Here is a 17570-nt window from a genome sequence, read left to right on the forward strand (position 1 = left end):
GATGTATATAAATTTTCCGAGCCAGTACAAAAAAAGCTAATACACAAAATAATTTTTTTTATTTATGAAAAGATTTTTATTGATATCAATTTTATTGAAATTTCTTGATTATATCAAGAACATTGTATTTAAAATAAATGTGGATATAAAATAACACATAAAATGTGTTCTATTTGCATTTTCTACATTTACCACTAAACATGTATGCAGTCTCTAATTATTTTAATTATTACGTTCTTTCATCACGTTTACAAAATTTTAATACAGATTATTTTTCTTTATAAATAAATGAGACAATATAGACAACAAAAATGCATACAATATATAATACAAAAGTATAAGTAAATAAAACTACAAAAAAATAATTAATTAATAAATGCATAAGCATGAATTAATGAAAAAATGGCAGTATTGTTTCTGGTTTAAGCTAGGAAATTTTTCAAACTTCCAGCACTTATAATGGATCTTAACGATCCCAGTCTTAAGAATTTTACATATTAATTTTTCAACTAATATTTAAGACTTGTTGAATAATTAATAATAACTATTATAAAAATAAACTAACGGCTTTATCTATATAATAATACATCGATTCATATTTTAAGGCACTCACAGGCATCACCGGAAATGCCTAATTAATTAAATTAAAATACACACGAACTATTTAAATAACATTCTATCTAAAATAATTATCGAATACATTAGATATGTTAAAAAATTTACTACTAAATATTCATACACACTTTGAATAGTTAACAAAATGCAATTCTTTAGAAATATTCGTACAATTAAGATTCTTATCAGGATGGAGAACCTGAATTAATAAAATACCTATGTTGAAGAGCTTGAGCTGCTGTTAATCTAATATGTGGATTAAATGTTAACATTTTTCCTATTAAATCCAAACCGTCATCATTTATGTCAGGTATTACATTCTTCAATGGCGTTGGACGACGATATGGAAATGCAGTCCAGCTTAGAGACACATCTTTAGGCCATTCATCCTGATTTGGTGTTCCAATAATTCTAAAAATTAACATTATTTATAATTTACTGGTATACAAAAAAAAAATAGTTCAACAGATATATTAATTCATTATATGTCAAATTAAACTCACTGGAAAATCCTATCCAACTCATCACCTTCACTAGTACCGGGAAATAAAGGCCTGAGTCTATTTAATTCAGCAATAATGCAACCAACAGACCAAATGTCAACTGGTGTTGCATAAGAACATCCCAGAAGTACTTCAGGTGCTCTATACCACAATGTTACTACCTGAATTATAAACAGACAATAAATTTTTCAGTTATTTATAAATTAATAAAAGCTTAATTATTACATCAACTTACCACAGATGTCAGTCTCATTTCAAAATCATACGTCTTAGCTAATCCAAAATCAGCTATTTTAATATTGCCATCTTTAGTAACCAAAAGATTCTGTGGTTTTAAATCTCGATGAATAATTCGATGACTGTGTAGGAAATCGACTCCTTGAAGAATTTCTTTGGACATTTGTCTAACTGACTGAGAGGATAATGCTCCTGGTGGACAAGCAGAGATAAACGATGCAAGATCTTGATCTACATGCTCAAAAACTAACCACAAAGTTAATCCACGACTAATCCTATCATTTTGTTCATCACTGGGAACCTGAAGGTAATTTCCTTGACAAACATCAAGCAATCTGACAATGTTTGGGTGTTCAAACCTTTCCAATTGTTTGAGTCCAGCAATTTCTCGAAGCGTTGACGTCGGAAGTCCATCTTCTGTTAAGGGAACTCGCACTTTTTTTAACGCAACTACCTGACCACTTGATGAATCTTTCGCTTTATAAACTGTACCATAAGCTCCATCGCCGATCAAAGTTAACTCCTGATAATGAGCGTGTTCACCAACTAATGAACTGTCAACTTTTTTTCCCATTGCTTTCGCACTTTTTTCTGATTGGTCTAATTTTTCGGGATTAACTTGAGATGATCCGGCAACAGGTTCGATGACTTCCAAAATATCTTTAGGGGCTTCAATTTCAAGAGATTCACTGCTACGTGACAACTGTTCGCTAGTTTCAAGGCTTTCATCGGCTTCAAGATCTTTGATATCTTCAGCTGATGTATCTATACTTGATTCAGTTAATTTGGATTTCTTTGGTGATGGAGAAGATGAAGATGGCGAGTCTGTCGGTGGCTCCAAACTTGGGGGCCGTCGTTTTTCGGCCATCACCACATCTTTCAAGTTTTATTCTGAAACCAATGAAAAAGTATTATCCAAAATTCTCTAATTAAAAAAATGAAATTTATTTTTAGATTGATAATAAATTTTGTAATGAGGATTTAACTTAAAAAATTACTTTGAAAACAGACTTTGCAGACGATAAAGATAGAAGTGAGAGGGGAAAACATCTGCTTTGGCACCTGCCTGACTTGTTGACCGCATATCGATGCCCCTGAACATTCTTTCTCATACTCGTCGTCTTTGTTTCGACGCTTGGGCACCTGAAGTCAAACGAACTACAGTGGCCCACGATATCTCACAATCTACTAAAATCTTTGCGACATTTGTTTATATAAGTGTCAATTTTTTTAATTCACTCTATTGACTATCAATAGAATATATCTAAAAATATCAATTTTGATAATTGTCAATCTTCAATTTGATATGAAACTGATCATTAATATCAACTTATTAAATTTTCATAAAACTATTAAGTAAAAACTTCATTAATGATATAATTGAGTTTTATTAAATAATAAATTAAATTATATTCTACGATAGTATATTGAAAATTTTTGCCCTAATAAATTGTAAATAAATAAATAACATGAATGATCTAATAATAAATAAAAAATCGCAGAAATTTTAAAATGAGAATTGAAGCAAAAGAAACTTCTACATCATAGATTTTTTTTTATCAACTTCCCGTCTCGATAAGTCTTCTTAAGCCTAACGAAATTCAAAGAGACCTCCAAAAATGAATATAATATTGATTTCTTAAACTAATTATTTTACAATGAAAGTTGCATTGATTTTGGAATTCTAGAAAATTATTACAAGTGAAAATTGTCCTATTGGTAATAATATATGATCCAGCAGAAAGAAAATATGTCAAAGGTTATAAAATAGGAATAAAAAAATGTAGAAGGGTTGATAAAAAAACTAATAAATAGCCGGCGCTTAAGATGAAAGGTAAATAGCTAAATAGCATTTCCATACTCTTATCTCGGCATCCATTCCCTGGAAAGAATAGAGGTATATGTGATATATTGCATAATTATGAGAAAAAATTATTTAAAACATAAAAGAAAAAGTAATCTAAATATTCCTCTTTTAAATACTACATTCATATCTTTTACATATTTTTCTAAATTTTTTTCACTGTTATAATTGAGATATATAAATATCGTTATAGAAATAAAAATAATCTTTACAGGAAGTCCATTTATGTCAGTATAAATTAATTAATTAAAAAAAAAGTACAATTAATTGTCACCATGACCTAATATTCATAAAACAACTTTAACTTGAATTAATAGTAATTATTGAAATGTTTTTTCAAACAAATTTCAGAGCAATATTTTCTAAACAAGTTTTAAACTACTAATAATTTACGATTATTGGACAAATATTGGTTGTATTGTTCTCGTTATTAAGTTTCCAAAGTTATTAGCAATAATTTTTACGATAACTGTATGAAAACTCATAGAACAAGATTTCATCAATGTCCCTTAATAAAAATTAACTAATGCACATTTCATACTTGATAACATTAATAATCAGTACCCATGTTTATTAATAAGTTAATATAATGAAGTACTAGTGAAGTTATTAATTTTGATAAAACTAATCTTGTAAAGCTATTAATATTTGATGTACTTTTCGTATACGCATTATAAATAATGTTGATAGTTGGAGTGAAGAAGAGTAAATGTTAATATAAATTCAATACAAAAAATTGTTTTGCTTTCACAACACGTGATGTTATCCCACGGTTAGTTACGTGGCCCACGTGGCTGTCTTGACTGGTGTGTCGTCCCTTGACGCCACAATTCTTCATCCAGGCGATTGGTGCGTAAAATCGCAACGGCATTTATTCCCGTCTAGTGCTATTTTATTTCATTCAATTTTACGCATGTGTCAGTGAGATATTTTCAACATCCTGTCTATTTTATTCCTTCACACAGTACACACTATTTCTTACTATAGTTACTTACCACCAATGATCGACGAAAGAGTGTAAGGACAATCCTCTTGTTGACGGGCACGCAGCTGTTGTGAGGGCACTCCAATAGAACAAAACATATATGTTATGTAGCGTAAATGCTAACGATTATATAGATCTTCACGAAAATCAGTCGATCGCAGTTTATACCGGCGAACAAGTTGAAAGTTGATAACTTATGTGCGAGGACAGTTTAGGAATCCTTGATCTTTACGTCCTCGTCGGCCGGACGACGCTCTCACACTGCGCATTCCAAAACATGAATGGAATGCTTCTACCTTCCACAACGACGACGATGCACACGAGACGGTACTCCGGAATGAAGCAAGCTGAGAGATTTTTCAGGAGCGGTGCCATTCCCTCATGGGGCCCTTGCCTCTCTCTTTCTCTCGTTTTATATTATTAAAACTCTTTGAGCCAGACTTCAAAGGAGGGGAAAAGGGGCCTTTTCCTTTTTACTTCCCTCTCTACAGATGGTTCTTTCGACGCCTGTTGTCCAACTTTATACACTTTAACATTCACTGATGAACACTTTTATATCAGTTTCTTCATCTATAATAGAAAAAATATAAAATTATTTAAAAATTACCTTATACGTTATCATTTCTATTTTTCTACTTGACAGATTTCAGTTGATTATAAAATATTCAATTGTTTATCTTCATGTTTTGATAGACAATAAGTTAGTTAATGATTTTAGCAAATTTGACGAATTTATTTATAGTGTAAATCTATATTTAGCATTATACGATGACTTTATTAAATGAACTCATTCGTCAAAATATTCAAATGTCACGGAACAAAACATGTAAAAAGATTAGACAATTTTAGTACCTGAAATGTCTATTCTGAAACGTGCTAACTGTAATAACGATAACTCACAATGCATATGATACGGGTTGTGTGTTCCATTAAAAATGGTGATTATAAGCTGATCAAAATAGTATATACATATTATATATGTTGTAATAAAATCCTAGGAAAGAAAATGTAAAAGAAAGTTACTATTGTACTACTGATTCCATTTGATCAGCTGAAAGTATTTATGGAGCTCCATTATTTTTTTTCGATATACCAGAAAGAACTTATATCAAGTAGGATTTATTTCAACAACCTCAGGATATTTAACAATCTAACATCTACCTTATGTAATGTTATTTGATTTTACTAAATTAGAGAACGAATTGGTTCACTATACGTTTACTTAAAAATTATCAATTGTTATTTCAATCTCTAAGATAAAAAAAAAATTATTTGCAAAACATCTTTTTAACGACTACAATCGAATAAATATAAAAAATAATACAAATAAACCAAAAATACATTACTAAGTAGCATTATTCAGATAAGTTTACATTCATTTTGTTTACAAACTTTTGTATCGATTCTTTAGCTAGAGCTCTTCTTTATTAGTAGTGAATAAATCACAATTGATCGATAATATAGAGTTCCTGCAAATTATGATTAATTACGTTTTTACGATCTTGATTTTTCATGTGGCGAACCGGTTTCTCACGGTCCATTGTTATATAAAAAAATAGAATAGGGATGTTTGTTCTACCTGAACTTTGGAAAAATCCTGTCAAGAGGTGATAAATGGAAAATAAAAAATGACACATTAAAGGATGTGAAGATTTTTTTCTGCTATTCTCAGCATGAGGAGTTAGCCTAGGAAAACATTGCGTGACTTTTCAAAATGTGTGATTTTACCCCTCATCTTTTAATCTTGCTCGGAATGTAACCCTCATTCTCTAAATGAATAGTGAAGTCAGAAGAAAAATGATGCCGGTATGTGTATTTTTCTTTTTCTCCTAATTATCTAGATCTCACCTGCGGGTAAACTATAATTAATTTAATTACAATAAAATTTTACATTGTCTGGTATAATTTGCGGCCCACATGAAAAATCTCAAATAAGATGTTTAAGCTGTAAAGAACAGATCAAGCTGACAGCTAAAAAACGTCATAAAAGAGTTTGCAGCTGGTGAATACTATTAGACAAGAGCATCAAGTTTGATCATACATTTCATTTTTTACCTGCTTTGTAGTAGACCATGGTGTTGCTTTTCCTCACTATAGCACAGACCCAGCCATTGCTTTGTGGGCCTTAGTGGGAGAAGCTGTGTTTGCCTCGTCCTTCTGTGGATGCCTGTGGCCATCAGCCAGTACAAAGTGAACGACCGCGACGTTAACGCGAACTCAAGCGTGTTAAGAATATCATTTCCTACTTCTATAAGTATATTTGCAAATTATTCTCTACTTTCTTCAATCATCTTGGTCTTAAATAGTTTTATTTACAGTCTTAAAAATGATTATTCAGTGAAACTAATGTTAGCTTTTTTATCTTTTTAAGTTTAATTATGCTACAAGAATAATCCATGGAATTCTAGAAGAACATTCTAAATGCAACATAAATTGAATTTTGTAGTGTCAAGTGTAATTACGGAGTGAATTTGAATGAAATTTTTCGGATTCAAATCAGGCTATATTGAAGGTCAACTAGACCACATGATTCAAGAGTTTTAATATAACTAGGTCATTCGGTCCAAGAGACTGAAGAAGTGGCAAAAGACTTTTGATTACTCCGCCAAGTGATAACCGGCAAAAAAGAAACGTTAAATTGGTAGAATTAAATTTTAAATAAAAATGTGGCGATTGCTGAAACAGTCTGGACTATTTTTTCATGTTTGTGACCACTGTGAAGAAGTCGATCGACGCTGATGCTCACTAGGAATGAAGATGGCGGCGGTTGGATAGATTATCACTGAAGTGTATCTTGCAAATTTTTGAACGGGACTCTTGATGGTACACAGGGTATCTTTTGGATTCTTCAAGTGATTGGAGAACAATGGTGCAATTGTGGCCGTATTCGAGAGATTCAAACCGGAAAATGGCAAACCAAAGTGTGTCAATAGGATTTATTTTCTTACTTGTAGGTCTCCAAATTATGGGTAAGTTATCGTTTACTACTATTATTGATGACTTTATTTAGTGATCTCATTGCTTAAGCATTTCGCTAAGGTATTGATATTTATTTCTTCCATTGAAACGTTCTAACACAATATATAAATTGCCGTTTCTCTACTTCGGCCCACATTTCTTACAGTTTACCTCAGAAGAAGTATACTTTACTGTGAAGTTTACGACTGCTTTTGTGGTTTTAATAGTGACGTAAAATAAACACTTTCTATGAAAAGTACTGGAACTACCCATTGACGTCAGTGGAAAGTTTTTGTTGAATTTTTAATCATTCATTTTTATTGTTACTGATATGGTATTGAAGGTGAAAGCTTGACTTTTTGTGGATCGTCAAGGACAAAGGATTATTAGTAGGAAGGAAAAAAATTTATAAAGTTTTAGAAAAAAAAGGATTTAAGAAAAAAGAAAGAAAAAAAGAAATTGAGAAAGCTAAGAAATTTTGCGTGACAAGTGGATTTGTTTTGTGATGAGTATTTAGAATTGTCCGATCCGGTTTTCTTTTCCTTAATGGATGAATTATGATGCAGAGCCCGCACTCAAGTGTACCATGCAATCTCATACTCATGTATGGACTACATGTTATCACACATTTGTAGCACAAAATGAAAAGCGAGCAAAAAAGTGGAGAAATTAACGGATAAAAGCTTCTATTGATTTGTTAAAGATAGTACAATACTTAAGAATATAATCGTGAGAACGATGAAATGTAAATTGGTGGCTCGTAAAATGTAATGCAATGAGAGCGGTAGTTAAAGTACCGTAGTTTGTTGCTGATTAAATAGAGATTGCACCGATTTAACTAATATGTTTGTCGTCAAGAGAAAGAGTTTTAATGTTTTGTTTACTGCCAACATATTAAGCTATTAACTGATCTAAATTACTTAAATTTCTTTTTAAAAAAAAACATCAATGATGGTGATGTGATTTTTTATAACTTATCAAATTAAAAAATTAACTTGTAACCAGACTTTTTATTTTTATTTAAATATGATAACAATAGAAATTATACTCTTATAATTATTTATTTAATATTAAATAATTATAAAGATTTTGAGAGCTATTATTATTTGGTATTAAATAAGCAACACTAGCCAGTGAAGATTGCATTTTATTATTGTATTTTACCTTTTTTTTAAGTGTTTCTTGTTGAGTACACTCACGTTTTGTCAGAATATGGGTTCAAAAATGCGTTCTGAATAAGTATTACCAGATTTTCTTCTGTCAAAAAAGTTAAAAAAGAAAAAAATATTTAAAGATTACTAATATGCAAAGAAAAAATAACAGACACATCCGGTACACGCAAGGTTTCGTCATTCTACTTTCGCTTTGCCGCATTAGACGTGAAAGTGTCGCAAAATTGTGACAAACTGAACACAATTTCAAAATTAAAATGGGGAATGTTTTTAACATACATCTAAATGACCAAGTCAGTTTACTACAGTAATTTCATTGTTAATGATCTACTTTATCTTACATGTTAATTATCCACTAACATTGATTGAAATAATGAAAAATAATTCGAGTAATGCATCGGCAAATATATGGAAAAATTTTTATTCTAATGATAGAGTCGGTTGAAAAGTGATAATGAATAAAATAATGAGTTATAAAACGCACAAGCTCGTAAGTTTAGTGAAAAGAATAAATATTGGGCTGGAATGATGGGGTACCGTTAAGTCTGCCGTTACCGCCTGGAGAACCGGGCTACACTCATGTATTGCGCATAAGTGACGCACTAGCTATAACCTAAGAGATGTAATATATGTCTGAGAGGCTGAGAAAGGTCATAAAGTAATTGATCATCAATCACATCGCGTAAATATGTAGTAAACCATCTTATCAAACTACTTTCCCACTAATATTCACTGTTTTATTTATATTAAGGTTCTAATAGAGTAAGAATACCCTTACATTAAAATTTACCGAAGAACTTTAAAAATTGAAAAGTATAATATACACATTTTACAAGATACCTCAAATACAATAAATTAACTTAAAGTAAATACGCTTGAAGTTATTACACAATATTTATGAGCCAACATATCATCTAAAATATTTAACAGACGATATATTTCAACAAATAAAATATCTAAAAATAATAATATTCTAATAACTGGCTACTAATTGATTTCGATAGATAAAATGAAATGCAACAGTCATACAGGGATAGGAATTTTGAACATTAAGAAATAATGAAGATATTTGAAAAAAAAATTTCTCAAATGAATTTTTCCTACAAAATATTATTTTAATTACTAATAAGATAAAAATGTAAATGTAAATACCTCGACTACAAGATGTGTACGGTGGTTTATTTGCAATTTATTAGAACAAAATAAAATCTGTTAACCACAAGTAAAGAGTTTCTCTCTTCACTGTGAATAGGCTTTAGACAGATATAAACCAGCATTCTGATCCTCAAGTCTAGTGAGTAGAACCACTCACCTACATTCTCACGACACTCATGTCTTCCTTAAGCTATGACAGAAGCTTTTCATCTGTATGTGACACGAACAATTATAATGATAATGTATTGAGAAGAGTTTAATTATATTTGACGTGCTGATATTTACGATGCTTTTAAAGTAGCTAAATAATACACAATAAAATGTTGATGTGAAAAATTGAAAACGAGAAAAACGTGCCTGAGCCTCCTCCCTGAAACAAGTCCGTTAGTAAAGTCGCATTTGACATTACATACGTTTGTTCTCCACGACATAAGTACATTACATTCTAGTTTCTGTAACCGTTAGTCCTCTGCATTATTCACTAATCCATTCTCTATTTTTTTCTCCACCTAGTTTTTACTCAGTTGCATTTATAAGGCTTTGTTATATCAAAATTACAGTCATGTACACTCGGATAATTATATTCGACTTTCATGATATTATCATTTATGAGTCATCTCGACTCATCAACAAAAATTTAATGTAATATTTCATACAAATAATCATTACAATTTTTTCAGTTATTATTGTTGGTATCACATTCCAAAATACTATAATTATCAATAATTATAATAATTAAATAATATTATTTTTGAATAAGATTTTTTATAGAATAATTAACTTTATTATTATCACGATTAATTGAATTGTTTTTTAAGTTACTGAATTTGGCATAAAATATTAAAAAGAAAAATCAATAGAGTAAGAGGCATGTTATTTCTCTTGAATTCATAAAGCAATAATTTCCTAATGCCTTGGCTTTGGTTTCTATTACAAAATTGATACAAATTAAATCCAATAAAACTAAGGATATACAAGAATTTTTTCATATTTCTTGCGATGTCAAGCTTGCGAGGGCAATGATCTCGTGTACTTGAACGTAAGAGGAAACGTGTAAATCAAGATTTTGACTCTGAGAAAGGTAGAAACGAAGAGTCTGAAAGAAATAAAGAGGAAAAGAGATGGAAGACAGTCACTAGAATGTCAAGCTCTCAGAGTACCGTTGATTCGCTCCAACATTGATCGGATGTCGTATGCCCCTTGGCAAAGTGCCATAAATGATTGTCATTTTCGACTCATTTCTTATAAACTCAAAAATACTTTTTGCAATTTTATTTCGTAGTCAGCTACATTATTAACTACATTTTTTACGATAAATGAAATCATTTATATTTACTGTCGATTGATTTGTTTTCAGAGGTTTCTGCAATACGGAATACACCAACATCATCCAAATCATTATCTGATGACGTAATTCTAAGTGCTAGTTCTTTTCATCTTGATAAAACTTGGTCCAAAGAAAAAAACGATAAATCGATGAGTGAGTTCGAAACTACTCATCCAACCTTACAACTTCAAAGCTCTCGAAGTGTTGAGAGACTTGACAAGATAGATACTGATTCTTTAAAGTTTACTAGTCTTCATAGTGGGTTAGATGCTGTCGCTACGGCATCTAAACATGTCGATGATATTGATGGAAATAATATTGAAGTTAAGCCAGCTGAATATTTAAAGTACGAAAAGTATTTTCATCATAGTTTTCTAAAATTAATGATACTTCTTATTCTTTATGACAATTTTGAAATTATTTTTAGACAAAATTTTCATTGATAATCAGTTATTTTTTAGGTTAAATATTTACATTCTTGATAAATCATAAGAGAAAATAATATAATAATTAATATAATTAATTTTTAAAGTGTCAAATCAACAAGTGAAATAGAGCAGTCGGGGGAAGGGCAGGGGGCTCCGCAAGGACTGACCTTGTCGGAGCCCCTTTATCCCACTGGATCAAACCAACAACGACAAGGACGTCAAGAAGTACCGAGGATTTATAGTGAGAGAGCTTTACCTTCTAATATGCAAACTGCGACAGTAGGGAATCGTCAAGCAAACCCTGATATCCAGGACATTATAACTGGAATTGTTAAATTACTTAATGGCAATGTCAATGTTGCAGCCAACACTATTCGACCCCACAAGCCTGTACAAGCTACGAGGTATGCGATATCCATATGAATATATTATTCAGTTACTAACGGAACTAATTTTAATGATCTGAAAATAATGAACTAAGATATAAACATAACTTGAATATCTTTATATTAAATTCATTATATTTTATTGCATTTCATGCTAATGAAGATAGTGTTTCCTTCAGTAAATTTGAGATAGAAACTTTAAAAGAAGCTTAAAGAATTAAGGGTACTATACTCGAGTTTAATAATACGGAAATTAAAAAAATTAGAAAGTGAGACCACCCGATTCAGTAGATTATATAAAATTATAAACTTTTGTCACTTCTTCAGTAACTTAAAAAGAATTTTAATGCTTGAGTAAATAAGTCCCCTTGTTAGTTTAACTGTAAATAATATTAAATTTGAAAAAATTAACAGAAATGATAATAAAAAAAATTTTAACTTTTACGTTTTACTCTATTTAATTTTTAAATACATTAAAAAATTTTACATATTAAAGATTGATAAACGATTACTATTATCGTAAATCATATAAATTAAAATCATATCATCTAAAAGAAAATTATATAACTATTAACTTATTTTTTAGGATTAATAATAGAGGTCCGCCAAGAATCTCCGATCTACCACCATTACCACCGGACTTCGATACACCTGAAATGAATCCTCCTCCCCTCCCAGAGCAGCCGTATCCTTTCGATAAACCGCCTGCACCAGAAAAACCATCAATCAATCAACTGCCCCCAATTCAAGAGCGACCGACACCTCCTAAACCTTACATAAATGGAGTTTCGGTTACAGAGGCAGGTGCACCGGTAAATCGACCTTGGAATAGACCTTATCGACCTTCCAACAGACGACCTATTCCGCCATATAAACCTTTACCATCTCATGAAATGGATAACTTTAATAAAAATGAAAACAAGAATGATAACAAGCCTACACAAGTCAGTACATCAACTGATCAATCGAATGAAAACTTAACAAGCCCTGAACAAACTCCAGAAGAAACAGCAACAAAAAAGCCGTTGAAATATCAACCACCCTTAAAACAAAATCAAATAATGTCCGAGAATACTTTGGTCTTAGGATCAGACGTTCAGCCAATTCCCATACCAACTCAACCGGAGCATTCTATCAAACCGGTTGCACCTTCTGATAGTCATGAATCATCTAAATCGAGTCTGACTCCTCAGGAAGCAAGTTCAGAAACCAAATCAGCAGAAATAGAATCTACTACGCGTAATATTATGCGAACAACTTTAAAGATTGAAACGAGTTCTTCTATTCAAGTTATTGAACCGACAAAAACCATAATTGAGGTTCAACCTGCGATTGTGCCCCTTGAGAATAACTCAGAAGCTTCCAATAAATTGTCTCCGGTAATTAGTGACACAATGACTATAATTGAACCAAGCAAAGCATCAGAGTCAAGTTACAGTGGAAATTATCATATATCTACTCCGACAGAAGGCTTACCAACCTCAACAACTTCTAAGTCGTCTGGTCTTTTTGAAACTATGACTCAGCATCCTACATCTACCACATTTTATAAAAATCCTGGTAATTAATAATAAATTTAAATAGTTTTATTACAGAAGTGCTTTTATTACTGCTTTAGTTTCTTTTTTTACTTTCTAATCCAATTTCGCAATTACTTAAGTAGCTAAAAATTTAATTAAATTTTATAGTATTTCATTATTGATTTCTATTATACCAATATATTATTATCTTTTTCCTTTTATTATAGCTTCGATAAATCACTACAATTATCGTCCGAGACCGGGAATTGTATTAGATGATACTTTAGATTATACTAAAGCACCAGGATTAGTAACTCAGAGGCCTTATGCACCTCCAAGACATCCTCCACTTGGAGATATCTTTGATGTAACTGTTTCTGCTATTCAAGGACCCGGTGGTGCATCTGGTGAGAGTGTCCGAGTATCTGTAAATCCTACAGGTGGTCATGACGTTATCTTAACATCAGCTGTTGAAGGGCAAGGATTTGTTAGTATTGATGGCAAGAGAACGTACTTGAACTTATTTGATAATTCTGATGAAAACATTGTTGCCACCAAAACTCACATTCAACCTACACGAATACAAGGACCAATAATTGGTACGGGATATGCAGTCCCTCAAGTGGATACTAGTTCAATTACTTCGAGACCTAATGGATTGCCCAGACGACCGACGTTTCATCGAAGACCTACACAACCACCTGTTAGGATCGATACTTGCATTGTTGGTGATTTAAGCACTTGTGATGCAAGTCAGCATGAAGCTTGTGCTACTATCCAAGGAGTATCCGCATGTCATTGTAAACCTGGATATGCACGATTGGTTCATTCGTTGCCATGTAAAAGTTAGTAATTACTTCATGAACAATAACAAATGAGTCTTTACATACATTTCATGAGTCACGCAATAACAGAACTTTATTCTTATTTTGATTTCTTTTTTATTTATTTACAGAGGTTGTTAGTATCGTAGTTTCTATTAGAATTGATAGAATTTATGACTGGAAAGTTACTTGGAGTCATGATCTAGCTGATAGAGAATCTGAAGCGTATCAAACTATTGCTTATGAATCAAACAAAGCCGTAAGTGTTAAAAATTATAATAATAGTTGATAATATGAGCTTTATCTGGTACTACGGATAATAACTAAATCTTTATTAATCATAAATTTTACAGCGAATATTAAAATATTTATTTCATTTTTTATTCAATTTTAGATTGAGTCTGCTATGTCAATGACACCGTTTTCTGATGAGTACATGGGCTCTTTAATTAATAGCGTCTATCAAGGTGACGTTAGTAAAGGCCAAGGTGGCGTTTTTGTAAATGCAACACTAAAATTAACTCACGAGTCTCGAACCGCGAGACCTTCTTTAGCTGGAGAGCTTCAGAGGCATTTACTTGGTGTTATACACAGAAGAAATAATAATATTGGAAATAGTGCTGTTTTTGTTGATACTCCAGTTGGATCTATTTCCAGTCTTCAAGATTTAGATGAATGTGCATCATCAGAATTGAATGATTGTAACTCTTCTGCTATTTGTACAAATAATTGGGGTGGTTTTACTTGTCACTGTAAACCAGGTCTTAAAGATCCTCATAAAGATGATCCCCTCCTTGCTGGCAGGACATGCATTTCATGTGCATCATCACATTGTAATAATCGTGGAAGTTGCTCTTATCAAGGCAATGCAATGCAATGCTCGTGAGTTTGATTTTTTTGAAAATATATGTAATTCACATAAAAAAAATTAAATCAGAATACAATGAATCATTCATTTTATGAAACATAAATTATAAATAAACACTATATTATACTATTTAAAAGAATAAGCAGTTAACTACAGTAATGTTGAATTAATTAAATTAAATTAATTAAAATGATTTTTGTTTAGTTGTACTGGTAATAATTACGGGGCGCAATGTGAAATTGACGGCGAAGTTTTAGGTGTAGCTATTGGTGCTTCTGTTGCTGCTCTAATAATTATTATTCTCACTGTAGTTTGTCTCGTGATGTGGAGGTAATTAACCATTATTTAATATTTATTACCCCTCCCCTCCATGTAAGTGTAATTTTCTACGTGCTTTATCGTGTGAAAACAATTTCATTGTTTAATTATATTAAACTAATATATTTGACTGTTCTAAAAAAATTCAACAATTTTCTAGCCGTCGATGGTCAAGAGAACAAAATGTAATGGGTTCTCCAGTTTATGGATACGTGCCAGGAGGAATTTCAGCAGTTGGATCTGCCGGAACTATAGCATCAGTGAAGCAGGGTCCACCTTCTGCTCTGCCACCATATTTATGGGGTCACATAACTGAGCATATGGCTACTGCTAATTTATATGCAGTGAGTTAATTATTAGTTGAAAAATTATTACATGCATTTCTTTTGATGGTTTATTATTTTTATATAATTAAAAAATTCTTTTTTTTCTAGACAGAACCTATGGGTCCGACAAGGTCTAATTCTGCAGGATTTAGATATCCAACAATGAGTTGTCATAGTACATTACCGCCTGTTCCATTACCAAGACTCCAAGCGCCGCCACATCCGAGACAAAGAAGCCAGCTTGATCCTGACAGTTCAGATTCTGAACTACAAGATCGAGATCGTGCTGACTTAATCCCTCAAAGCAATGGCTTTCATGTGCCTAGACCGAGGTCTAGATCATCTTTAGCGGTAAGATTATGATGAATCATTTTAGAAAACTCATTAAAAAGTTCCTACTCATTCTATTTTAATTTTAATGTTCTATATTCAATAATTTGTTATGTTTTAGAATCAAAGTGGCATTTATTATGATGTCGAATATGATCAAGGAGATTCTCATCATTTATCACAAAATAATATCCCAATGTCAACTTATAGTATGGCACCATACTACAGAACGTAAACTTGAAGAGTTTGCAATGACTTACTGAAACAGAAGCACTGAAAATATAAATCACATTAATTATATAATGTGGTTTATTAATCATAAATAATAGTCATTGCATCAGTTAAATTGATGCATTTTCTAGCTCAATGATAGTTTTTATGGAAAAAACTAATTCAAAATGAAAATGTTATTTTATAAATAATGAAATTATAAATTTCGTTAGTTGATTAGTTATAATTTATGATAAATATTAAATTAGTATAAATATAAATTAATGAATGATGATTATATTTGAAGATATTTTTTAATTAATGAAAGTATTTTTTTTATGATAGGTGAAGGCCAAACTCGGCGTAAACTTGTAAAACTTAAACAAAAAATAAAAGTAGGATGAAAATCAATTTTTGATGTAAAAAATATCATCGTATTACATAGGTTTTAAACAAACAGCAATGAAAGAATAAGTTGAAGTTTACATTTAATCGATGTAATTAATATTATTTTGTTTCTTTAATTACACAATTTTTCAAGTTGAATACAATAAACATTTGAAAATTTAACGCAGATCATCATTTTTTTCACTTGTATATAAGATATCACTGTGTATAAGCATTCATAGATTAACAAGGATAAAAAGATTATATCATCATACTTCGACAAATATAAATTCTTGTTTAACTAATTATTAATAATTAATATTTTTTATCATCTATCTGAATTTCTTTCTTTATAATTGTATTAAGACTTTATAAGATAACATTGTATATATATAATTCATGAATATTTCTCGTATATTCTTTTTTTTTTGTTTAATTGGCATGCATAATTATAAAAATGTTCAAGTTGAAAATTTTTTGTTGTAAGCGATAGTATTGTTTCCGCAAAACTCGCCTGAAATATTAATAAATAACGATTCAAAATTGAAATATGGAAAATTTTTATTAATTTATTTTTTCTAAATTTTTTTTAAAGAGAATTTATATTTCTCGTTGCGTTAAAACGATTTTAAAATTGTTCTTTAATTCATTATAAAATTACATTTGTAATTCGATAAATATTTACGAGAACAAGTAAATAGGTACATCATTAGAAAGACGATTTGTATAGTGAGAAATTCGATTAGATTTAAATAGAATATAATATTTATTAAATAATTGAAGGTATTTATTGTAAATGTTTATTACTGTGGTCACTTGTTCGTTTTATATATTGTTCTTATTGTTGAAAAAAAATATTCTCTTGGAAAAAAATTATGTATGTGCAAAGATTTTTTGAAAAATTTTTATAATAAAGAAGATATGACATAAATTACTGACATATTATTATTAATATAATATTTAACGTAATGGATAAAATTTAATTAAATATTCATTATCAATATTAATTATCTATCATTAAATTTATTAATTTACGTTAATTATAGTAAACAATTCAATTCAAAGTTTAAAAATAATAGATTAAACAGTTACGCTTCCGCAATTAACACAAAAACGTAGTTTGACTAAAAAAAATGATGAATTGAATGCTAAATACT

At 30.5% G+C, this 17570-nt stretch overlaps 2 protein-coding genes across 6 annotated transcripts; one reads left to right on the forward strand and one right to left on the reverse strand.

The window, feature by feature from the left end:
* Positions 1-106: 106 nt before the first annotated feature.
* Positions 107-5178, reverse strand: Cdk4 (Cyclin-dependent kinase 4). Of its 2 annotated transcripts, XM_035084390.1 has the most exons (6): positions 5057-5178; positions 4215-4774; positions 2354-2498; positions 1354-2246; positions 1119-1279; positions 107-1026 (listed from the first exon to the last, which is right to left on the reverse strand). In XM_035084390.1, exons 4-6 carry the CDS (start codon positions 2221-2223, stop codon positions 801-803), a joined length of 1257 nt encoding a protein of 418 aa, XP_034940281.1. In that variant the 5' UTR covers positions 2224-2246; positions 2354-2498; positions 4215-4774; positions 5057-5178; the 3' UTR covers positions 107-800. The 2 variants fall into 2 exon arrangements, with proteins under 2 accessions (XP_034940281.1, XP_034940280.1); XM_035084389.1 differs by lacking the exon at positions 2354-2498.
* Positions 5179-6337: 1159 nt separating this feature from the next.
* Positions 6338-16709, forward strand: pwn (pawn). Of its 4 annotated transcripts, XM_035084382.1 has the most exons (12): positions 6339-6458; positions 6576-7173; positions 10847-11162; positions 11349-11648; positions 12217-13190; positions 13378-13995; positions 14106-14233; positions 14369-14856; positions 15047-15172; positions 15321-15504; positions 15595-15837; positions 15938-16708. In XM_035084382.1, exons 2-12 carry the CDS (start codon positions 7071-7073, stop codon positions 16049-16051), a joined length of 3594 nt encoding a protein of 1197 aa, XP_034940273.1. In that variant the 5' UTR covers positions 6339-6458; positions 6576-7070; the 3' UTR covers positions 16052-16708. The 4 variants fall into 4 exon arrangements, with proteins under 4 accessions (XP_034940272.1, XP_034940274.1, XP_034940273.1 ...); XM_035084381.1 differs by having other exon boundaries at positions 6338-7173; XM_035084384.1 differs by lacking the exons at positions 6339-6458; positions 6576-7173 and adding an exon at positions 7275-7439 and having other exon boundaries at positions 15938-16709.
* Positions 16710-17570: the final 861 nt, after the last annotated feature.

The sequence above is a fragment of the Chelonus insularis genome, unplaced genomic scaffold (genome assembly GCF_013357705.1).
Source record: "Chelonus insularis isolate UGA/USDA-ARS -01 unplaced genomic scaffold, ASM1335770v1 contig_38_pilon, whole genome shotgun sequence".
Taxonomy (NCBI): Eukaryota; Metazoa; Arthropoda; class Insecta; order Hymenoptera; family Braconidae; genus Chelonus; species Chelonus insularis.